At 46.1% G+C, this 25,147-nt stretch overlaps 2 protein-coding genes across 2 annotated transcripts in view; both read left to right on the top strand.

Moving 5' to 3' along the window:
- The first annotated feature begins 221 nt into the window (after nucleotides 1–221).
- Nucleotides 222–20,411, top strand: LOC130357186 (uncharacterized). Its single transcript, XM_056559722.1, has 2 exons — nucleotides 222–4,592; nucleotides 19,628–20,411. The coding sequence occupies exon 1, from the start codon at nucleotides 2,131–2,133 to the stop codon at nucleotides 4,174–4,176; it is 2,046 nt and encodes a 681-aa protein (XP_056415697.1). The 5' UTR covers nucleotides 222–2,130; the 3' UTR covers nucleotides 4,177–4,592; nucleotides 19,628–20,411.
- Nucleotides 20,165–25,147, top strand: part of C2CD2 (C2 calcium dependent domain containing 2) — a 51,685-nt gene continuing 46,702 nt past the window's right edge. Inside the window, exon 1 of the mRNA XM_056560209.1 lies at nucleotides 20,165–20,416. Within this exon, the coding sequence (XP_056416184.1) occupies nucleotides 20,165–20,416 (252 nt within the window). The remainder of the gene's footprint in view (nucleotides 20,417–25,147) is intronic.

Raw genomic sequence — 25,147 nt, 5'->3', positions numbered from 1 at the left:
GATATGAGATAAATAGATAGATATGCGATAGATAGATAGATAGATAGATAGATAGATATGAGATAGATAGATAGATAGATAGATAGATAGACATGAGATGGATAGATATGAGATAGATAGATATGAGATAGATAGGTAGATATAGATAGATAGATAGATATGAGATGGATAGATATGAGATAAATAGATAGATATGAGATAGATATGAGATAGATAGATAGATATGAGATGGATAGATATGAGATAGATAGATAAATATGAGATAGATATTAGATAGATAGATAGATAGATAGATATGAGATATATAGATATGAGATAGATAGATAAATATGAGATAGATATGAGATAGATAGATATTAGATAGATAGATAGATATGAGATAGATAATGAGATATATAGAGATTCTTCTTGTCTTGCTGGGGACTATTCTTTATGTTTTGCTGTGTTGTAGAGCACTGCGCTGGACTGTTTTCTTAATCCCTTAAACATATGTGTTCAATCCTTCCCACTCCCACATTCTGTCACAGCTTTTAGCCCACCCTGTGCAATTTCATTACCCCCTTGTGCCATTTCAGAGATTTGAGGAACTGTGCAGGATTTTGCGGGTCCCACTGTATGTTCTGTGACCGCCCACTCACTATAAACTTCCCGATCCCACAAGTTTTATATTGGGGTCCCATTGCAGTCCTTTACTGTGTAGCATTCTTCTTGTCTTGACAGGGACTATTCTGGTCATGCTATGGACTATCTTTGTCTTGCTGTGGACTATCCTTTTTTTGCTGTGGACTGTCTTTCTTGTCTTGCTGAGTAATTTCCTTCTTGTCTTGTTGTGGACTATGCTTTATGTCTTGTTGTGGACTATGTTTCATGTCTTGCTGTGGACTATCCTTGTCTTGTTGTGGACTATCCTTTATGTCTTGCTGTGGACTATCCTTCATGTCTTTCTGTGGACTGTGCTTGTCTTGTTGTGGACTATCCTTTATGTCTTGCTGTGGACAATCCTTCTTGTCTTGCTGTGGACTATCCTTTATGTCTTGCTGTGGACAATCCTTCTTGTCTTGCTGTGGACTATCCTTTATGTCTTGTTGTGGACTATCCTTTATGTCTTGCTGTGGACTATCCTTGTCTTGGTGTGGACTATCCTTTATGTCTTGCTGTGGACTTTCTTTCTTGTCTTGCTTTAGGCTATTCTTCTTTACATTACTATTCTTTATGTTTTGCTGTGTAGTAGTCTTCTTGTCTTGCTTTGGACTATCCTCCTTCTCATACTGTGGACTATCCTTCTTATTTTGCCGTGGACTATTCTTTTTGTCTTACAAGGACAATCCTTCTTGTCTTGCCATAGACTATCCGTCTTGTCTTGCTGTGGACTATCCTTCTCATCTTGCTGTGGACTATCCTTCTTATCTTGCTGTGGACTATCCTCTTATCTTGCTGTGGACAATTCTTCTTGTCTTGCTGTTGACTATCCTTGTCTTGGTGTGGACTATCCTTTATGTCTTGCTGTGGACGTTCTTTCTTGTCTTGCTTTGGGCTATTCTTCTTGACTTTACTATCCTTCTTGTCTTACAGAGGACTTTTCTTCTTGTCTTGTAAACTTTTCATCTTGTCTTGCCATAGACTATCCTTTTGTCTTGCCAAGGACTATTCTTCTTCTTGCTGTGGACTATCCTTGTCCTGCTGTGCACTATTCTTTTAGTCTAGCTGTAAACTATCAATTTTGTCTTGCTATTGACTATCCTTCCTGTCTTGCCATGGACTATCCTTCTTGTCTTGCCATGGACTATCCTTCTTGTCTTGCTGTGGACTATCCTTCCTGTCTTGCTGTGGACTATACTTCTTGTCTCACATGGACTATTCTTCTTGTCTTGCCGCGCATTATCCTTCTCGTCTTGCCATGGACTATCCTTCTTTTCCTGTTGTGGACTATCCTTTTTGTCTTGCCGTGGACTATCCTTGTCTTGCCGTGGACTATCCTTCTTGTCTTGCCGTGGACTATCCTTCTTTTCCTGTTGTGGACTATCCTTTTTGTCTTGCCGTGGACTATCCTTGTCTTGCCGTGGACTATCCTTCTTGTTTTGCCGTGGACTATCCTTCTTGTCTTGCCATGGACTATCCTTCTTGTCTCACATGGACTATTCTTCTTGTTTTGCCGTGGATTATCCTTCCCATCTTGCCATGGGCTATCCTTTTTGTCTTACTGTAGACTATTCTTCTTGTCTTGCCGCGGACTATCCTTGTCCTGCTGTGGATTATCCTTCTTGTCTCACATGGACTATTCTTCTTGTTTTGCTGTGCATTATCCTTCTCATCTTGCCATGGACTATCCTTCTTGTCCTGTTGTGTACTATCCTTCATGTCTTACTGTGGACTATCCTTCTCAAGTTGGCATGGACTATCATTTTTGTCCTGTTGTGGACTATCCTTTTTGTCTTGACGTGGACTATCCTTCTTGTCTTGCTGTGGACCATCCTTCTTGTCTTACATGGACTATTCTTCTTGTCTTGTCGTGGATTATCCTTCCCATCTTGCCATGGACTATCCTTTTTGTCTTACAGAGGACTATTCTTTTGTCTTGCCGTGGACCATCCTTGTCCTGCTGTGGACTATTCTTCTTGTCTTACCATAGACTATCCTTCTTGTCTTACTGTAGACTATCCTTCTTGTCTTACTGTAGACTATTCTTCTTGTCTTGCTGTAGACTATCCTTCTTATCTTACTGTAGACTATCCTTCTTGTCTTACTGTAGACTATCCTTGTCTTACTGTAGACAATTCTTCTTGTCTTACTGTAGACTATCCTTCTTGTCCTGCTGTAGACTATCCTTCTTATCTTGCTCTGGACTATCCTTCTTGTCTTGCTCTGGACTATCCTTCTTGTCCTGCCGTAGACTATCCTCCTTGTCTTGCTGTAGACTATCCTTCTTGTCTTGCCGTAGACTATCCTTCTTGTCCTGCTGTAGACTATCCTACTTGTCTTACTGTAGAATATTCTTCTTGTCCTGCTGTAGACTATCCTTGTCTTACTGTAGACTATCCTTCTTGTCTTACTGTATACTATTCTTCTTATCCTGCTGTAGACTATCCTTCTTGTCTTGCTGTGGACTATCCTTCTTGTCTTGCTGTGGACTATCCTTCTTGTCTTGCTGTGGACTATCCTTCTTGTCTTGCTGTGGACTATCCTTCTTGTCTTGCTGTGGACTATCCTTCTTGTCTTGCTGTGGACTATCCTTCTTGTCCTGCCGTAGACTATCCTCCTTGTCTTGCTGTAGACTATCCTTCTTGTCCTGCTGTAGACTATCCTTCTTGTCTTGCCGTAGACTATTCTTCTTGTCCTGCTGTAGACTATCCTTCTTGTCCTGCTGTAGACTATCCTTGTCTTACTGTAGACTATCCTTCTTGTCTTACTGTAGACTATCCTTCTTGTCCTGCTGTAGACTATCCTTCTTGTCCTGCTGTAGACTATCCTTCTTGTATTACTGTAGACTATTCTTCTTGTCCTGCTGTAGACTATCCTTCTTGTCCTGCTATAGACTATCCTTCTTGTCTTGCCGTAGACTATCCTTCTTGTCCTGCTGTAGACTATCCTTGTCTTACTGTAGACTATCCTTCTTGTCCTGCTGTAGACTATCCTTCTTGTCCTGCTGTAGACTATCCTTCTTGTCTTGCCGTAGACTATTCTTCTTGTCCTGCTGTAGACTATCCTTCTTGTCCTGCTGTAGACTATCCTTCTTGTCTTGCCGTAGACTATCCTTCTTGTCTTGCCGTAGACTATCCTTCTTGTCTTTCTGTAGACTATCCTTCTTGTCTTGCCGTAGACTATCCTTCTTGCCTTACTGTAGACTATCCTTGTCTTTGGGTTAGGTATCCTGCATCATGCACCTCCTGGTCAGCTCTGTGCCCTTTTTTTTTTTTCAATAGCCTCGTGATTGGACAAGGTCACTTGCCCTGCCGCAGCATCTCATCTTTTTTGGCTGATCCACTGGCACGTCCGCGTTGCATCATGGGATTTGTAGTAGAAAAAAAGGAGAGCGGTCTCATGACCAGGACTGGAGCGAAGTCTTCAGCTGACTTGGGCTCGGTCGGTCACAGACACTTGAGTGACCAGTCCGACCAGTCCACCTCCTCCCCCCTAATCCTTGCTGGTGGGATTGTTATGTTCTCTCCTTTTCTCTAAGCTTGTGCAGTCTGAAAAGGGAAGAGTTAAAGGGACATTCCAACCAGGAAGCTGCCCTGAATATCTTCTATTCCAGTCTGTAGGACTGGGAAAGGAAGGGGGGGATTATTTAACACTTTAATTTCCAGATTTATCGTTTTTAGTGGGAACCGCACGCTGGGGAAAGGCAATGCTGGTGAATGAAGGGTTAAGCGTGCACTGAGTGTGTAAAGTCCAGCCTCCTCCTCCCTTACAGCAACCTCCTCCACTCACACTCAGTGCAGGGATTATGGGAGGCCCTCATTATGCAAATCTGACAATCCCAGGCCACTCCTCCAGGTATTGGGCTTTCCTATGGCCAGCAGCCGGGTGCTGGGCTTCTGCAGTGTGGGATCACAAGGCCTCGCAGTCGGGGGTTTGCTGAGTCACATGAACAGGTAGGAAAGGGGGGGGGTCCAAGACTATTGGGGGACGCAGAGCAGGAGCGGTGCCCTTGGGTAGACTGGCAGCAGAGGACGGCTAAGTAGGACAGAGTCTCCAGTCTGTGGGCACCGTAGCCGAGACCGTACCGGCGTGATGGTGACCGCCGCTGGCAGTGCCAGGCTGTGCATAGCGGAGAGAGGGGGGGGGGGCGGACTGGCGTACGTCGGCTTCCGTGCACTTTATCGCACTCTACCGAGATGCGCTGTGTGCAAAAAATGAGAAACTGAGAAAAAGTTGCACCGCGGACGCGTAGAGTCACCGCACATCTACAGCGTGCATCGTCGTAGTACAGGGCGGCACGCAAGGGGTTACGACCTGACTATAGTCCTCGTATTGTGTAACTATTGCTATTATGTGGATGTGACTTTTCTCGCCGCTGCTGCAGCTCCGTAACAATGAGGCTTCAGTTCCTGTTTGTTTCACCAGGAAGTATCAAAAGATCACACGGCTTAGCACCATACTGACCCCAGCCCCCCCCCCCCCCCCCCCCTTCCCAATCTTCACCAATTTCGGTCAACCTCTTTCACTTTCTTTAGACTTACATTTTTTTTGCACTTTACCCACTTGCACAACAACAACTCCCAGCATTCCCGGAGAGCCAACAAAGGCGTCATGTCATTCGGAAAAGCATTGGCCGCCGATTGGTTTCTACTGAATGGCGCCAATATGCGTTTACGACAGCCAGAAGTGTCTAGGGTAGTATTTCCCAACCAATGAGCCTCCAGCTGTTGCAAAACTACAACTCCCAGCATGCCCGGACAGCCAACGGCTGTCCGTGCATGCTGGGAGCTGTAGTTTTGCAACCTCTGGAGCTCCACAGTTTGGAGACCACCGGTTTACAGCATTCTTTTTTCTTTTTTTTTTTTTTGGTATAGCAAAGTTGCAAAACCTTGCGCAACGACTTTGTTGCTACGCAAAATTCGTGTGGTGAAGGCGGCCAAATCGGACGCATCTAAAAATCGTATCTGCAGTACCTTTTTTTTTTTTTTTCCAGGAAAAAATATATTTTTGAGCTTTTTCGACAATTTCGAAGCTGCTGCGCACGTGTAGATAAAATGCCATTAATTGCAATTTGTCAACAGAATTGAATGGATAGATCTAGATCAGTGTTTGCCAACCTGGGGTGCCTCCAGCTGTTGCCAAAGGCTGTCCGGTTATACTGGGAGTTGTAGTTTACCAACAGCTGGAGGCACACTGGTTGGAAAACACTGGTCTAGATATACGATTCTACGATACGACGTACGTTATGGTCATTTACAAGGCTGGATGCCCCCTTTAGGTCATGGCATTTGCTCCTGCTATGAGATATTTAGTACTCGTGCATATGAGGCGGGGGGGCAGATTTATCGAAATCTACCCCATAGAGCAGTGTTCCCCAACCTATGGGCATGTTGGGAGTTGTAGTTGTAAACCACAGGGTGGGGGGAGAACACTGCTCTATGGGGGGATTTATCTTTGAAGCAGTTGCCCATAGCAACCAACCAGATCCCAACTGTCACTTTTTTTTTACAAAAATGTACATTTTTTTTTTATTGAAAATGACAGTTAGTATCAGATCGGTTGCTATGGGCAACTGCTTCACTGATGATGGGTGTTGTAGTTGTAAACTATGGATCTGGAGGGAACACTGCTCTATGGGGGTGATTTATTAAACCTTGTGCAAAGGAACAGTGGAGCAGTTGCCCATAGCAACCAATGAGATCACGACTATTATTTTAAATAAATAAAAAAAATTATTAAAGGGATTATCCAGGAAAAAAACTTTTTTATATATATATATCAACTGGCTCCAGAAAGTTAAACAGATTTGGAAATGACTTCTATAAAAAAAAAAATCTTAATCCTTTCAGTATTTATGAGCTGCTGAAGTTGAGTTGTTCTTTTCTGTCTAAGTGCTCTCTGATGACACCTGTCTCGAGAACTGTCCAGAGTAGAAGCAAATCCCCCATAGCAAACCTCTCCTACTCTGTGCAGTTCCCGAGACAAGCAGAGATGTCAGCAGAGAGCACTGTTGTAAGACAGAAAAGAACAACTCAACTTCAGCAGCTGATAATTATTGGAAGGATTAAGATTTTTTTAATGAAAGGCAATTACAAATCTGTTTAAGTTTCTGGAGCCAGTTGATATAAAAAAAATATATATATATTTTTCCTGGAATACCCCTTTAAGTAAGTAATCTGGTTCTGATCGTGTTTTTTAATTGAAAAATTACAGTTGGAATCTGACTGGTTGCTAGGGGCAACTGCTTCACTGTACCTTTACACATAGTTTCATAAATCTCCCCTTGTGCAAAGAACAATGGAGCAGTTCCCCAAAGCAACCGAATCGATCCCAACTGTCACTTTTTTTTATTTTATTTTTTACAAAATGACAGTTGGCATCTGATTGGTTGCCATAGGCAACTACTACACTGTTACTTTGCACAAGGTTTATAACTCTTTCCCCACAGAGCAGCGTTCCAACCTGTGGGCATGATGGGAGTTGTAGTTGTACACCACAGGTTGGGCAGAACACTGCTCTATAGGGGGAGATAGATCGAACCTTGCACAATGGAACAGTTGTGCAGTTGCCCATAGCAACCGATCAGATCCCAACTGTCATTGTTTTCAGTTTACATTTTTAATGTTTAATCAGATTGGTTGCTATGGGCAACTGCTCCACTGTTACTTTGTTTGATAAATCTTAGAGCAGTGTTCCCCAACCTGTAATCCTCAGGGCATGATTGGAGTTGTAGTTGTAGCCACAGGGTTTGGGAACAGTGACATAGGCCGACATTTATCATTGTCTTTAGGGGGGTACGTTCAGACAGCGGATTTACAGTGTATTTTACGCTGCAGATCCGCCGCTGAAGGACCTCTGAATGCTGCCTTTACATGTGCCTGCTCGGAGAGGAAATACGCCGCTTCGTGCAGACACGCTGAAGCGACGCACAGTGTACCCGCACTCATCTCGGCCGCTCCCACTGCTCCCGAGAGCTGCCGCAATGAGCGAGTATACTGCGCATGCGCGCGGCGACTCGAACATCGCAGTGTGTATTGGCGCTCTGAGCAGGCACATGTAAAGGCAGCATACAGAGGTCCTTCAGTGGCGGATCCACAGCGAAACACGCGCCATCAATCCGCTCGTCTGAACCTACCCTTAGACAGTTTTTTTGTGTTTAGAAAAGGCAAAAAAAAAATGCACGCAGGTTTATTTGCACCTTTTGGTTTACACATTTCTGCAGATTTTGAGTTGCAATCCACTGATTTCGACAATACACATGATATGGAAGGGATTTATGAACTGCGCCTTTTTGTGAAAAGGCGCAAAAAAAGGTGCAAAGCCACTGAAAAGTCTCTAAAACTACACAAGCCCAGACTTAGCTTAGCTTTTTGGTGTGTGAAGAGAGAAATTTCAGAAAATGTGACCTGCACAAAATTTATCAATGCTCTGTGACCAATTAAAGGGGTACTCTGGTGGAAACCTTTTTTTATTTTTTTTTATTTTTATAAATCAACTGGTGCCAGAAAGTTAAACATATTTGTAAATGACTTCTATTAAAAAATCTTAATCCTTCCTGTACTTATTAGCTGCCTAATACTACAGAGGAAATAATTTTCTTTTTGGAACACAGAGCTCTCTGCTGACATCACGAGCACCGTGCTCTCTGCTGACATCTCTGTTCATTTTACGAACTCTCCAGAGTAGCATATGTTTTCCATGGGAATTTTCTTCTACTCTGGACAGTTCTTAAAATGGACAGAGATGTCAGCAGAGAGCACTGTGCTCGTGATGTCAGCAGAGAGCTCTGTGTTCCAAAAAGAAAAGAATTTCCTATGTAGTATTCAGCAGCTAATAAGTACTGGAAGGATTAAGATTTTTTTATAGAAGTAATTTACAAATCTGCTTAACTTTCTGGCTTCAGTTGATTTAAAAATAAATAAATAAATAAAAAAGTTTTCCACCGTAGTACCCCTTTAATAAATTTGGTGCTCCACATTACCAGCAGACACAAAAAAAATATAAAAGTGTAGAAAAATGCTTCACTTACACCTACAATGATAAATGGCGGTCATAGGGTACAGTTTTACAGATGTCTGTCCCTGTTATTTATGGCTTATTACGGTGCCTGGCAGCGGCAGCCGTGGTGTCACTACCCCCTGATCCTGAGAGGAGATAATACGGGGCTGACACTTATATAACTTTCACATGGCCTAGTAATGAATAGGTGGAACACATCCGGCTTCGCTGCCTACGTTGCGATCAGCCCCTTTACCTCCTTTATCATGGCTGTGCCCATCCCTGTCTATTGTATCATTATAGAACACCTTCTTAGTTATATCTTATCTATTCAGCGCTGTGATGCAGTCACGCCAGGATTATATGTCTCTGCCTGTAAGGTAAGATGCGCTTATACCGATAAGTAATAATTTAGGGTATTGTTCACACTGCGTATCGTTCCTTAGAGAAGTGTTTCCCAACCAGAGAGCCTCCAGCTGTTGGAAAACTACAACTCCCAGCATGTTGGACTATATAGTAGTATATAGTATAGGTCAGTGTTTCCCAACCAGAGAGCCTCCAGCTGTTGCAAATCTACAACTCCCAGCATGTTGGACTATATAGTAGTATATAGTGTAGGTCAGTGTTTTCCAACCAGGGGTGCCTCCAGCTGTTGCAAAACTACAACTCCCAGCATGTTGGACTATATAGTAGTATATAGTATAGGTTAGTGTTTCCCAACCAGGGGTGCCTCCAGCTGTTGCAAAACTACAACTCCCAGCATGTTGGACTATATAGTAGTATATAGTGTAGGTCAGTGTTTTCCAACCAGGGGTGCCTCCAGCTGTTGCAAAACTACAACTCCCAGCATGTTGGACTATATAGTAGTATATAGTATAGGTTAGTGTTTCCCAACCAGGGGTGCCTCCAGCTGTTGCAAATCTACAACTCCCAGCATGTTGGACTATATAGTAGTATATAGTATAGGTCAGTGTTTCCCAACCAGGGGTGCCTCCAGCTGTTGCAAATCTACAACTCCCAGCATGTTGGACTATATAGTAGTATATAGTGTAGGTCAGTGTTTTCCAACCAGGGGTGCCTCCAGCTGTTGCAAATCTACAACTCCCAGCATGTTGGACTATATAGTAGTATATAGTATAGGTCAGTATTTCCCAACCAGGGGTGCCTCCAGCTGTTGCAAAACTACAACTCCCAGCATGTTGGACTATATAGTAGTATATAGTATAGGTCAGTGTTTCCCAACCAGGGGTGCCTCCAGCTGTTGCAAAACTACAACTCCCAGCATGCCCGGACAGCCAACGGCTGTCCGGGCATGCTGGGAGTTGTAGTTTTGCAACAGCTGGAGGCTCACTGGTTGGGAAATACTACTCTAGACGCCTCTGGCTGTCGTAAACGCAGATTAGCGCCATTCAGTAGAGGCCAATCGGCGGCCAATACTTTTCCGAATGATATGATGCCGTTGTTGGGGGGAACTGTGTATCTCCATTGTGTTCATGTTAATTGTGCCAAAAACTGTGTGTGTGAACTGTGCCATAGGTGTGGTTCACACAGGGACGTGCACACATAGAGGCAAATATATCAAAACCTGTCCAGAGGAAAAGTTGCCCAGTTGCCCATAGCAACCAATCAGATCGCTTATTTCATTTTTAACAAGGCCTCTGCAAAATGAAAGCAGCGATCTGATTGGTTGCTATGGGCAACTGGGCAACTTTTCCTCTGGACAGGTTTTGATAAATCTCCCTCATAGACTCAAAAGGGGGCTCGAGCCCCTGCCCTTTTAATGCACCTGCCCTATAATGCCCTCACTGATCGGGACTGACAGGGTTTTTACAAACTTTTTTTTTTTTTTTAAATAAGTGCCCCTGCCCCCCAAAAATGTCTGTGCACATCACCGAGTTCACATCTGCATTTTAGATCACTGATAAGGGCTATCTTTCCTAATACACATGTACATTCGGTCTGGATGAGCGTGCATGCATTCAGAATTCGGAGAAAACTGCTGACACCTCTGGTGGCGGGCTACCTCCCTGAGAACAGAGTCGAGAGGCCTCCTTACACATCAGATCGTTGGCTGGTCCCACCGAAATCCCTGATAGTTTTGGCTGAATTTAAAGGGGTCATCCAGGATTATAAACAAACAGAGCCGATTTCATCCCAAAATGGCACCGCACCTGTCCTCAGGTGATGTGTGGTATTGCAGCTCAGTTCTATTGAAGTGAATGGAGCCAAGTTGTAATACGGCACAAAGTCTGAGGACAGGGGTGGTGCTGTTTTTGGATGAAACCTGCTGTTTTTCTAAATCGGCATGACCCCTTTAATCTAATGGGTATGGCTAGCTTCGGACTGACCATACAATGCTTTGGGTCTTGAACACCTCTTGGAAATTCATTGTCAGAGGTGGAATGAATAATATAGGGGCTTTATGGGGCTATTATCCCTCCCCTCATATCCTTTTCTCCTAAAATGTTATTTAAAGGGGCTCTCCACTTTGAAGAACCTTTCTTCACAATCTTTGGGCTAAATTTGCCTGTCTTTTTTGCTGATAGGTTCCTCTATGGACTGGGGAGTCCTGTTCCTCTGAGGAGTCCTGCTTCTTTGGGGACTGGGGAGTCTTGTTCCTCTGGGGAGTCCTGCTTCTTTGGGGACTGGGGAGTCCTGTTCCTTTGGAGGAGGGGGGTGGGGGGTGAGTCCTGTTCCTCTTGGGACTGGTTAGTCCTGTTCCTCTTGGGACTGGTTAGTCTTGTTCCTCTTGGGACTGGTTAGTCTTGTTCCTCTTGGGACTGGTTAGTCCTGTTCCTCTTTGGACTGGTTAGTCCTGTTCCTCTTTGGACTGGTTAGTCCTGTTCCTCTTTGGACTGGTTAGTCCTGTTCCTCTTGGGACTGGGGAGTTCTGTTTCTCTGGAGGAGGGGGGGGGGGTCATGTTCCTCTGGGGAGTCCTGTTCCTCTGGAGGAGGGGGGGGGGAGTCCTGTTCCTCTGGAGGAGGGGGGGGGGAGGGAGTCCTGTTCCTCTGGAGGAGGGGGGGGGAGTCCTGTTCCTCTGGAGGAGGGGGGGGGAGTCCTGTTCCTCTGGAGGAGGGGGGGGGAGTCCTGTTCCCCTGGAGGAGGGGGGGGGGGGGAGTCCTGTTCCTCTGGAGGAGGGGGGGGGGGGGGAGTCCTGTTCCTCTGGAGGAGGGGGGGGGGGAGTCCTGTTCCTCTGGAGGAGGGGGGGGGGGGGAGTCCTGTTCCTCTGGAGGAGGGGGGGGGGAGTCCTGTTCCTCTGGAGGAGGGGGGGGGGAGTCCTGTTCCTCTGGAGGAGGGGGGGGGGAGTCCTGTTCCTCTGGAGGAGGGGGGGGGGGGAGTCCTGTTCCTCTGGAGGAGGGGGGGGGAGTCCTGTTTCTCTGGAGGAGGGGGGGGGAGTCCTGTTTCTCTGGAGGAGGGGGGGGGGGGGAGTCCTGTTCCTCTGGAGGAGGGGGGGGGAGTCCTGTTCCTCTGGAGGAGGGGGGGGAGTCCTGTTCCTCTGGAGGAGGGGGGGGGGGAGTCCTGTTCCTCTGGAGGAGGGGGGGGGGGAGTCCTGTTCCTCTGGAGGAGGGGGGGGGGAGTCCTGTTCCTCTGGAGGAGGGGGGGGGGGAGTCCTGTTCCTCTGGAGGAGGGGGGGGGGAGTCCTGTTCCTCTGGAGGAGGGGGGGGGGAGTCCTGTTCCTCTGGAGGAGGGGGGGGGAGTCCTGTTCCTCTGGAGGAGGGAGGGGGGGGGAGTCCTGTTCCTCTGGAGGAGGGGGGGGGGGAGTCCTGTTCCTCTGGAGGAGGGGGGGGGGGAGTCCTGTTCCTCTGGAGGAGGGGGGGGGGGGAGTCCTGTTCCTCTGGAGGAGGGGGGGGGGGAGTCCTGTTCCTCTGGAGGAGGGGGGGGGGGGGAGTCCTGTTCCTCTGGAGGAGGGGGGGGAGTCCTGTTCCTCTGGAGGAGGGGGGGGAGTCCTGTTCCTCTGGAGGAGGGGGGGGGAGTCCTGTTCCTCTGGAGGAGGGGGGGGGGGAGTCCTGTTCCTCTGGAGGAGGGGGGGGGGAGTCCTGTTCCTCTGGAGGAGGGGGGGGGAGTCCTGTTCCTCTGGAGGAGGGGGGGGGAGTCCTGTTCCTCTGGAGGAGGGGGGGGGAGTCCTGTTCCTCTGGAGGAGGGGGGGGGAGTCCTGTTCCTCTGGAGGAGGGGGGGGGGGGAGTCCTGTTCCTCTGGAGGAGGGGGGGGGGGAGTCCTGTTCCTCTGGAGGAGGGGGGGGGGGAGTCCTGTTCCTCTGGAGGAGGGGGGGGGGGGGAGTCCTGTTCCTCTGGAGGAGGGGGGGGGGGAGTCCTGTTCCTCTGGAGGAGGGGGGGGGAGTCCTGTTCCTTCATCCACCATCAGGCTACAACTGCATCATTGGTCCTTGGGTGCTGTAGCTTTAAGATAATGGCACAGATAAGGTTAAAATCTGGGGCTATGTGATAGTCGCAGGGTATAACCGAGTGACCTCCCGCCGTCCTGGCCGACGTTCTCAAGAAATCAGTCGCTTCCTCTCTTTATGGACATTTTAATAACCAAATATTTGATGAGGAAATGAGCCATTTGTTACACTGTGTTTACAAGGCAAAGTCACCGCCGTAAATGTTTACATGCGGAGTTTCCCGTTATATTCGGCTACCTGTAAAAGCCGCCATTATCTGCTGTTTCTCAAAGGGGTTATCAACAATTGGGGGAAAAAAACAAATAAACAAATAAAGCTACTTTCTTTCTAAAACAGCGCCACTCTTGTCCCTAGGTCGTGTGTGGTATTGCAGCCCAGTTTCATTAAAGTGAATCATGTGGAGTTGTAGTACCCGATACAACCCGAGGACAGACGTGGCGCTGTTTTTGAAAGAAAGCTGCTATGTTTTTCTAAATCCCCTTTTAATTATATCTGGGAAAGCTGGGTGAAACCAATGACTCCAATGATTCTTAGGCCATGAACACGTGGTGGAATTTCCATTGCAGCGGGGTCTCATTATTTTAATGGGATTCTACACTGCACCATTCACACGGCAGAATTTCCAAGGCGGAAACATCTGCGGCGGAAATGCTGATTCCAGCCTCCGCAGAAAGAATTGACTTGTCAATTCTTTCTGCGGAGGCTGGAATCGTCATTTCCGGCGCAGATGTTTCCGCCTTGGAAATTCTGCCGTGTGCATGGTGCAGTGTAGAATCCCATTAAAACAATGAGACCCCGCTGCAATGGAAATTCCACCACGTGATCAATTCTTGTCAATTCTTTCTGCAGAATCCTCTCGGAAAGGCATTGCCGTCTATGGAGACTCGGCATTTCCCAGCGGTCCTAGCACCGGCATGTTCTGCCGTTGCCTGCTGTTTGTGGAATGGCCACTTGGAAATTTTCCGGGCAGACATTCCCCCATGTGAACATAGCCTTAAAGGGGTACTCCGGTGGAAAACATTTTTTTTTTTTTTTTTTTTAAATCAACTGGTGCCAGAAAGTTAAAACAGATCTGTAAATTGCTTCAATTTAAAAATCTTAACCCTTCCAGAACTTATCAGCTGCTGTATGCTCCACAGGAAACTCTTTTCTTTTTGAATTTCTTTTCTGTCTGACCACAGTGCTCTCTGCTGACACCTCTGTCCATGTCAGGAACTGTCCAGAGCAGGAGAGGTTTTGCTCTTACTCTGGACAGTTCCTAAAATGGACAGAGGTGTCAGCAGAGAGCACTGTGGTCAGACAGAAAGGAAATTCAAAAAGAAAAGAACTTCCTCTGGAACATTCAGCAGCTAATAAGTACTGGAAGGATTAAGAGTTTTAAATAGAAGTAAATTACAAATCTGTTTAACTTTCTGGCACCAGTTGATTTGAAAAAAAATAAATAAAAAAGAATGTTTTCCAGTGGAGTACCCCTTTAAGGTAGCCATACACCTTTTTAATAACTTTTTGTTCAGCCGACCACTTTCTCTTTTAAATACCGCCATATACAGGCACATGCATGTGTTCCAAATGGGAAGACGAGGGTAAGCTGGGAATTGTAGTTTTGCAGCAGCTGGAGGCACACTGGTTGGGAAACATTACATTATAGGATTGGTAGGGGGGGGGTTCCCTTTTATTTGTGCCTTAAAGGGACAGCGTACTCAAATAATTAAAGACAAAGTGAAACGAATGGATGATTTGCTAGGATGGCCTATACCCTCTGGATCAGCCTGCACCTTCCAGGTATCATAAACACCAGTTTGCTAATGCAGCTGTGTGTACACTGCATACATGAGGGCGCAGCTGCTTGGATGGGACAGAAAGGCGCTGTTTACACTACCTGCCATGGGGTGTATTCAGTGTGTAGGTATCAGGTCACGCTAGCAGTGTTTTCAAACCAGTGTGCCTCCAGCTGTTGCAAAACTTTTTTTGTAGCTTTGCAAGAGCTGGAAGCACACTGGTTCAAAGCGGTTATTAAAGAGGTTATCCAGGAAAAATGTTTTTATCAACTGGCTCCAGAAAGTTAAACAGATTTGTAAATTACTTCTATTAAAAAATCTTAATCCTTTCAGTACTTATCAGCTGCTGAAGTTGAGTTGCTCTTTTCTGTCTAAGTGCTCTCTGATGACACCTGTGTCGGGAACCGCCCAGTTTAGAAGCAAATCCCCATAGCAAACCTCTTCTACTCTGTGCAGTTCCCGAGACAAGCAGAGATGTCAGCAGAGAGCACTGTTGCCAGACAGAAAACAACAACTCAACTTAAACAGCTGATAATTATTGAAAGAATTAAGATTTTTTAATAGAAGTAATTTACAAATCTGTTTAACTTTCTGGGGCCAGTTGATATATAAAAAGAAAGTTTTTTTCCTGGATAACCCCTTTAAGAATAAAAAAAAAAAAAAAACTGCACCACCCCTGTCCTCAGGTTGTGTGTGGTATTACAGCCCAGTTCCATTACAGTTCCATTACCATTGTGACTGGAGCCAAGTTGTAATACCACACACAACCTGAGGACAGATGTGGCACTGTTTTTGAAAGAAATTAGCTCTGTTTTTTGTATTCCTGGATAACCCCCTTAAAGGGCCCATCCACATTTTCCCCCTAAAAGCTTAGCAAAGTGACCCCTATGATTTGATTTAAAACAAAGCCCGACCTTGGTGAACGCACTGTGCGCTTTATGGGGTTGTCATGGGAACGCAATGCACAAAACATACATTACAGATATGTATTTCTTTATAAATAGAGCTCGGCTGAATAAACAAAAGCCTCTGCGGATCGTGCGGAGTCGGGGGGGGGGGGGGGGGTTAGGGGGCGGCGGAGGAAATCATGACAGTTCATATTTCCTATATACTAATATATAGATGACGTTTTCTAAACAAGGCATAACTTAGTAACGTTGATCTGTGCAATTTCCTTAAAGGGGTACTCCGGCCCTGAGACATCTTATAACCTATCCAAAGGATAGGGGATAAGATGTCTCACCGCGGGGGTCCCGCCGCCGGGAACCCCCGCAATCTTGTATTCGCCACCCACCTGTTTGAGCTGGGTGGCAACTACGGGGCCAGAGTATCATGATGTCATGACTCCGCCCCCCCCCGCTATGCAAGTCTATGAGAGGGGGCGTGACTGCCGTCACGCCCCCTCCCATAGACTTGCATAGCGGGGGCGGGGGAGTCAGTTCTGTACGAGACATAAGTGTTACACCTAGCGCTCCAGCCGGACACGCGCTCTCCTGCTAGGTCCGCTTCTGCTGACGGGCCAGGGATTTGCATCGCAGGACGCGCCCACATGCGAATCTCGGGCCGTCACTCATCTTCCCTATCTGCTGTTCTTCCTGTAGTCTCGCATCGCTGGCGTACGTGTCCCTGCCTCCTAGGGCGCATGCGCGCCGCTGCTTTAAGATTTAAAGGGCCAGTGAGCCCTTGATTGTTGCTTTCACCTGTGCCTAGTCTATAAGTGTGATCACCTCCCACACCCCCTTGCCAGATCTTTGCGCCTAGTGCCTCAGAGAGAGCAGTCATTGTGTTTGCCTTTCTGTGTTCCTGACTACTCTGCTTGTGACCTGACTACGCTCCTGTGCCGCCAGCCTACTGTCCTTGCTACGTCCTGACTACGATTCTGTACCGCTTGTCCTGCCTTCCTGCCAGCCTCTCTATGTGTCATCTCTCCTGAGTCGAGTTACACCTAGCAGCCTGTGAGTCGTGCCAGGGGTAGCAACCTGGATGCCGCCTGCCGCAGCAAGACCATCCCGTTTTGCGGCGGGCTCTGGTGAAAACCAGCGGTACCTTAGACTCCGCTCCCTGGTACGGCTCATGTCATCTTCCACACAGGTCCAGAGGATCCACTACCACCTGCGGTAACAATAAGTTAGGAACGCTGATTTCTGCAATTCTCTTAAAGAGGTACTCTGCTGCCCCAGCGTTCGGAAACATTTTGTTTCGAATGCTTGGAGCAGGTGGCAGGGTTATGATGTCACTATCACACCCTTGGTGCCATCACGCCACGCCCCCTCAATGCTATGCCCCCTCCCATAGGATTTCATTGAGGGGGGTGTGGCGCGACCACGCCGCCTGCACCCAGCATTCTAAAAGAACACCGGCTGCTGCACAGCGATCACTGGGGTCCCCAGAAGCGGGACTCAGGGGATAAGATGGCTAGGGGTGGAGTGTCCCTTTAATTGGCTAAAGTTACATGAAGGAGCTACAGGCGCTGAAATTGCTGCAAAGCCATAATGATACAGGAAATAGTTTGTATAAAAGACATAAGTTTAGGAATGTCGACTTTATTTTTTAAATTTTAAATTTTTTTTTTACTTATAGGGGACCTGGGTTCACACCACGTTTTTGCAATACAGTTCCCGTATATGTTTTCAATTTGAAAACCGCATGGAACCGTATTGAAAACCGTATGCATTGACTCTCCATTGAAAAACCGTATGCAAAACGTTGCATCCGGTTGTGTCCATTTTGCATCTTGTACGGTTTTGTCAGTTTTTTTCCCGTACCCAAAACCGTAGCCTACCACTGTTTTTGGTCCGGGTAAAAAAAACGTATGAAAACCATATTCGTTTTTATTCATTTTATTTTATTTTTTAACATGGGAGTCAATGGGAACCGTACAGAACTGTACGTGCGTACGGTTCCATCTGGTTTTCACCAAACGGTTTTTGACTTTGCACAGTTTTTTTTCTTGGAATTTAATCAAACAAGTGAAACTTTATTCATAAGAGTGAAAAGTTAAAAACCTATACGTTTTCTTTTCTTAAAAAACGTATGCAAATGGACATGATTTTTTTTAACTGTATACGGGTTAATGTTTGTACACACGTTTTGATACAGTTTAGTCCGGTTTTGAGGAATCAGTTTTTCATTCAAAAACCTGATACGGGAAGTGTATTGCAAAAACGTGGTGTGAACTCACCCGTAGTAAATTCTTGTGCCGCGCCTCTGTTACTCCTGAAAATAAAATGAGTTAACTGACAACTGGGTGGGGCCATTCCATATTTTCTTTTTGACAAATGGGGGTGTCTCTACAGAATCGGACACTGTCCAATGAAAGTTGTACCGAGCTGTAATTCCTCTGATTCTGTTCTATGTGGCCGCATTATACCCGAATATATCTCCAATGTCGGTATGGATCTCTCCGTCATATTCTACCTGGATGTATTACGGTGCTATATAGAGGGAATGGGGGAGATTTATCAAAACCTGTCCAGAGGAACAGTTGCTAAGTTGCCCATAGCAACCAATCAGATCGCTACTTTCATTTTAGAAAAGGCCTCTGAAAAATGAAAGCAGCGATCTGATTGGTTGCTATGGGCAACGCAGCAACTTTTCCTCTGGACAGGTTTTGATAAATCTCCCCCAATATCTCTGTAATATGGCATCAAGCGCCCAAGTCATTAGAGATGAGTAGTAAGTTCGATTCGTCACGAACTTCTCGGCTTGGCAGTTGATGACTTATCCTGCATAAATTAGTTCAGCTTTCAGGTGCTCCCGTGGGCTGGAAAAGGTGGATACAGTCCTAGGAGACTCTTTCCTAGGACTGTATCCACCTTTTCCAGCCCACCGGAGCACCTGAAAGCTGAACTAATTTATGCAGGATAAGTCATCAACTGCCGAGCTGAGGAGTTCGTGACGAATCGAATTTACTGTAAATTCGCTCATCTCTACAAGTCATACATAGAAATGGGCCCTAATGGCTCAGAGGCCCTCCATGTTATGGCTCCTTACAACTCTGGGGGTTCAGAACTGTAATACGGCCATGTATGTGATCTGTTTCACTGCCAAAGCCATTTAAAGGGGTACTCAGCTGCCCCATCGTTTCGGAACATTTTGTTTCGAACGCTAGGAGCAGGCGGCGGTGGTTGTGACATCACGACTATGCCCCGTTGTGACGTCACACCACGCCCCCTCAATGCAAGTCTATGGGAGGGGGCGTGGTACCACGCCCCCTCCCATAGACTTGCATTGAGGGGGCGTGGTGTGACGTCACGACAAGGCATGGTCGTGATGTCACAACCCCCGCCGCCGGCACCCAGCTTTCTAAAAGAACGCTGGGTGCTGCACAGAGATCGTGGGGGGTCCCCAGCTGCAGGACCCCCACAATCAGACATCTTATCCTTTGGATAGAGGATAAGATGTCTAGGGGCGGAGTACCCCTTTAAAACTCTGTGTGAACATAACCTAATAGGGTGGCCACAGAATTCTATGTCCACCAAGAACAAAAAACATGTCTGCTTTCTTTCAGAAACAGCTCCGCACCTGTCCATGGGTTGTGTCTGGTATTGCAGCCCGGGTTTTTTGAAGAGAATTTGACTGAGCTGCAACACCACAAACAACCTGTAAATAGCTGTGGCGCTGTTTTATAGAAAAAGGCGGCCATGTTTTTTTTGACTCCTGACAACCTGTTGATCTCAGTCTCGGCCTTCTTCTGTTTTGATTCTGAGCTGTCGGGGTGTGTCTGCTAAAACATCTCATGGCTCCTGCCAAAATATACCGGGCGTCTTGTTTATTGAACGCTGACTAATGTTATGGTGTCTTTTCCAGGGACAACTTCTGGGCGCTGCTGTGACTTTAAGAAATGAAAGCCCCAAGCTGCTTACTCCAGAGGAACTAGAAGGGGAAACTCCGCTATTCCTGGAAGAAGGCAGAGTTCCCGGACACCTCCACGGCTCCTGGTGCTCAGCGTGAAGAGAATGATCCCGATTGTTCCTGACGTCTACCCTCGGGCCACCACACTGGAGATGATATTCCGATAGGCTGAGGCCGCGGGGATTTTTTTTCAGAAGGTCTATGCCAGCAGTCATCTTGCCACCTCCTCTTTTTGGGACCAGGGATGCTAGGAAACAATCCACTTGTTCCAACTCCTGAATTCCAGTTTCGGTCCACCTTGGTGTCCCGCAGTTGAGGTGAAGCCATCGTCTAATCTCCGGCCCCGTCAATGGACATGGAACGCTTACGACACTTGCCCCTTTTTCCGTTTTGACCCTTCTGAGACCCCCCCTCTACAGGGAACTGGGAGCCTCTTTGGGAATACAGTGTTTCATGAAGCTTCTCTAGAAGGAATCCCGTAGATGTGGAGCCATGTCTTGGTTTGGAGAATTTCAGTGGTTATGCTTGGTCACCCTCTTTTTTGCCTCCTTGTTGACCATCGCTGTCTATCTGGTCCAGTACGCCCTGAATGGTTGGAGGAAACGTAAAGCGAGGTCGCCTTATGGTGGCGCACAGGGTGAGGCCGACACTCTACTGTCCTGGATATTATCTCTGAATAGCTGGCGGAGTCAATGGCTGAAGGCTTGGATAGCTGCCCTCAACGAAGAGGCCGGGAAAAGAGGGGTAGGTGTTTTTATTTGGACAAAACAAACACAGTAAATAGATGTATGGAATGCTAGTTGAAACGAAGCTAAGCACTCAATGCCAAGCAGCTGCACAAAGAGAGGATTGCTATAAGAGTTTGCAGAGATAGTGTTCATGCCTAGGCCTTGGTGTCAATGGCCACTCACAAAGACACCAGTTTTAAAAATGGCGCCTAGCTGTTTAGTAACAAAACAAATACAGCCATAGACAAAAAAAATATATATATATACAGGTGGCTTACTACCAGTCGCAACAGTCAAATGTGTTATTCACACAGGTTACAATGTCTTCTTTTGAGGCTACAAACCTCCGATGGTGCAGGTTCCTCACAGCCTCACTTGCAGACTGACTTACCTAGTTTTAAAGCCAACTGAAGAGCTGTCTGCAGCACCTGTGCTGAAGAGCTGTCTGCAGCACCTGTGCTGATCTGGGCTTGTCAAAAAACCTGGACCGGCCCAGGAAGATGATAAAAGACCCCACTACCAAACCTGCCCTTTATCCCATAAAACTCCAGGCTCGATAACTGGACTTAACAAAAGTCCCTGTTAGCTAAATCTTGCCAGCAATTTATCAAATTACCTGGATTTCACCTAGCTTTCCCTGGATGGGATACGCACTTCTTGAAACAAGGTATCCACATACAACAGGTAACTTGGATAAATATAGCGACCCACGATGAACATTTCTGTCACTGTCTTATAGTCATCCATCTTTACTAAACCCCAGAGAGTCAAACAGACCTAGCTATACAGTATATAAATATTGTAGATAACAAGGCATAGTTGTTATATAAACTCTAGGAAAGCTGGGTGACAACCCCAATGAGAGGTTTGATGTCATCCCTATGACTAAACGCACAGTTTTTCAACCAGTGTGCCTCCAGCTGTGGCAAAACTACAACTCCCAGCATGCCCGGACAGTCGAAGGCTGTCCGGGCATGCTGGGAGTTGTAGTTTTGGCAACAGCTGGAGGCTCACTGGTTGAAAAACACTGGGGTAGGTGTCTTTATTAGGACAAAACAAACATAGTAAATAGATGTATGGAATGCTAGTTAAAATCAGGCTAGACACTCAATGCCAAGCAGCTGTAAAAAAGGAGAATAGCTATATGGGTTTGCAGAGGTAGCGTTCACACCTCTCTGACACTCACGACGACACCAGTATATAAAAATGGCGCATAGTAGCTGCCTCAAATTTTTGGGAACTTAAATGTACACCTCTGGGTTAAGGTTGAAGAGATTGGGGAGAATAGATGAATGGTAGCCAGCCATACCTAGAAGACAGCTAGGTATGGCTGGCTACCATTCATCCCCACCATAGACATGAACACTCGTTCAGCTGACGGCAATCTCTCTCTCTATTTCCCCCCCCCCCCCCCTATAAACACAAACACTCGGCACAGGTAGGATAAGCTGCTGCCAGACTCCTCTGGTGGCGGCTTATCTCTCAAAGAACAAACAGATCAGACAGTTGAAATCCAACATGCCCGATCCCTCTCTGGAAGCCTCCATACACATTAGATGTTCAGCCAGTTCCACTGAAATTGGAATGAGAACTGTTCTACGCACTATGTAGCACCATTTGTATGTAGAGGAGAGGTGATTCGATCATCAGTACAGGAAAGGGTTCTTTACTGTAAGTGGAGTGAATGTATAGGAATGCCCCAGCTCGTGAGGTGGTAATGGCCGATACGATGACGGATGTGTGAAGCGTGTGTTGGCGAGAATTATAATCAATAAGAGGGAGATTTGATGTAGTTTCTTTCTTGCTCTGGCACACATGATTTTGAGATTTAAGCCCCACCCCCAAACCACCTGGGAACGCCCCCTCTAACAGCCAATTGTGGTAGGGGTTTACATAAACCCCACACCTTTCTGATTACATGGGACTGTCCTGGTAAATTCAGGACTGTTGGTATGAAAACCTCTGCAACCTAGGATATATTATGGGAGATTAGCCCTGCGGTACCAGTCAAACAACGGCAAACTAGCAGTCAGGGACAGGTACCCTAAAGTAACGTTGAAACAGGGCATCACTGGTCTTTATTGTTTAGTAACAAAACAAATAAAGCCATAAACAAAACAAAAAAATCCTGTGGTCCAGCCATAACAGCACAGATCTCTTCCCTGTCTATACAGGTGGCTTACTACCAGTCACCCAACACAAAAGTCAACAAATGTGTTATCCACACAGGTTACAGTGTCCTCTTTTCAGGCTGCAAACCCCCGATGGTGCCGGTTCCTCACAGCCTCACTTGTAGACTGACTCCCCTAGTTTTAAAGCTTGGTGATGAGCTGTCTGCAGCACCTGTGCTGAGCAGGGCTTGTCTTAAAAACCTGGATCGACCCAGGGAGGGGATGAAATGTCCTGCTTTCAAACCTGCCCTTCATTCCATAAAAATCCAGGCCCGATAACGGGACTTAGCAAAAGTCCCCGTTAGCAAAATCTTGCCAGGAATTGACCAAATTTCACATATGTCACTCAGCTTTCCCTGAATAGGATATGTGCTTCCTAAAACCAGGTTTCTAAAGACGACAGGTACCTTGGATAAATATAGTGATCCCTGATGACCGTTTCTGTCACTGTCTTACGGTCACCCATCTTTGCTAAACCCCAGAAAGTCAAACATGCCTAGCTATGCAGTATAAACATCTTGTTACATAATTATAAATATACTGCTACATATTTGTTATTTGGATTCTGGGAAAGCTGGGTGATGACCCCAATGAGAGCTGTAATGTCATCCCTATGGCTAAACGCTGTGTTTCCCAATCTGTGTGACTCCAGCTGTTGAAAAACTAGAACTCCCAGCATGCCCGGACAGCCGAAGGCTGTCCGGGCATGCTGGGAGTTGTAGTTTTGCAACAGCTGGAGGTACACTGGTTAGGTAACACTGCTATAGTTGGAAAAACTATATTAATAAAGGCTACTTCTGCCGAAACATTGCTCTGATTTTGGGATAATAAAGACAACCCAGCTTTTTAAAGATCCATGACCTGACTGGTGCTGTGTTTCTTGGAATATATATATATATATATATATATATATATATATATATATATATATATATATATATATATAATTTATTTATTTTTAAATTTTTTATATTTTTTTTAAACTTTTTGTCTTAGAATGAAATGCTCTTCATAAGAAAGTGCGCTCTGCGGCCTCCCTTCCACCGCCTTTCGCCATTACAATGACAAATCGCCAGAACGCGTGGCCGGTGCTTCTTTTATGGAGCTTTTTAAAGGGCTTTTTATTTAACGGCGTAGATTGAACGTCAGATTAAATTTAAAGGACTCGGAGATCCGGGCCTGATTTACGGCGAGCGCCCTTCTCTCAGCGCCTCTAGGCGATTGTTCTGCCTCTATACAGATGGCCGGGGACAGGAGACGGCCGGGGGATTGATCTGCTGTCTCCCAAATTGAATATTTAAGAGAGAGAAAACGGAATTAAAACGAGAGCGAGGGAAAAAAAAAATCGATAGCGGAGATATTTTTTTTTTTTTATCGCCCCCAGGGTTAGTCTTGGCCTTGGTATGGGATGACTGATGTATTGTGTAGGGAGAAGCGAGGCTTTGTCATCACGCAGCTGCTCAGCCAAGCGTTGCGTATAGACAGCTGTTCTTCCCCGGAACGGCGCTCGCTGCTGGAGACGTGACGCCATCTTTCCGACATTTACTGATTCATATCTGATGCTTTTATCTGTTATCAGCACTGATCGCACAGTGGTCCGACAACTGGGGACCCCCCCTCCCCCTTTATTCTAAAACAGAGAAGCCACCGTATTGGTGGCAGGAGCGTAAGGGGTTAAAGGGGTACTCCGGTGAAAACCTTTTTTCTTTTAAATCAACTGGTGGCAGAAAGTTAAACATATTTGTAAATGACTTCTATTAAAAAATCTTAATCCTTCCAGTACTTATTAGCTGCTGAATGCTACAGAGGAAATTCCTTTCTTTTTGCAACACTGATGACATCACGAGCACAGTGCTCTCTGCCGACATCTCTGTCCATTTTAGAAACCATGCATAGCAGATGTATGGTAAGGGCAGCATGGTGGCTCAGTGGTTAGCACTGCTGCCTTGCAGTGGTGGGGACGTAGGTTCAAATCCCACTAAGGACAACAATAAATAAATAAAGAGTTATTTTTAATATAACATCAGCAGAGAGAACTGTGATCGTGATGTCATCAGAGAGCATTCCAAAAAGAAAAGAATTTCCTCTGTAGTATTCAGCAGCTAATAAGTACAGGAAGGATTAAGATTTTTTCATAGAAGTAATTTACAAACATGTTTAACTTTCTGCCACCAGTTGATTTAAAAGAAAAAAGGTTTTCACCGGAGTACCCCTTTAATAATACTAGCATACCCCATTTACGCACTCAAGAGAGGTGGGCCTCCATGTACGAAGTCCTGCTGTGCCCAGCAGCTGCCACTGCTACCTATGCACCCCCCTATAGCTTGGCCCCTGCTAGTATTGAATTTAACAGGAACTGTATACGTCTGTATACGTTGAGCTCCCCTAGTGGTGGCTGCAGGCAGCACAAATTTTACACTTTATGGGGGAGATTTATCAAAACCTGTCTAGAGGAAAAGTTGCTGAGTTTCCCATACCAACCAATCAGATTGCTTCTTTCATTTTGCAGAGGCCTGGTTAAAAATAACAGAAGCGAGCTGATTGGTTGCTATGGGCAACCGGGCAACTTTTCTTCT

This window comes from Hyla sarda, chromosome 2 (assembly GCF_029499605.1).
Source record: "Hyla sarda isolate aHylSar1 chromosome 2, aHylSar1.hap1, whole genome shotgun sequence".
Taxonomy (NCBI): Eukaryota; Metazoa; Chordata; class Amphibia; order Anura; family Hylidae; genus Hyla; species Hyla sarda.
The sequence above is the reverse complement of the archived record's forward strand: the minus strand, read 5'-3'. Positions and strand labels throughout refer to the sequence as shown.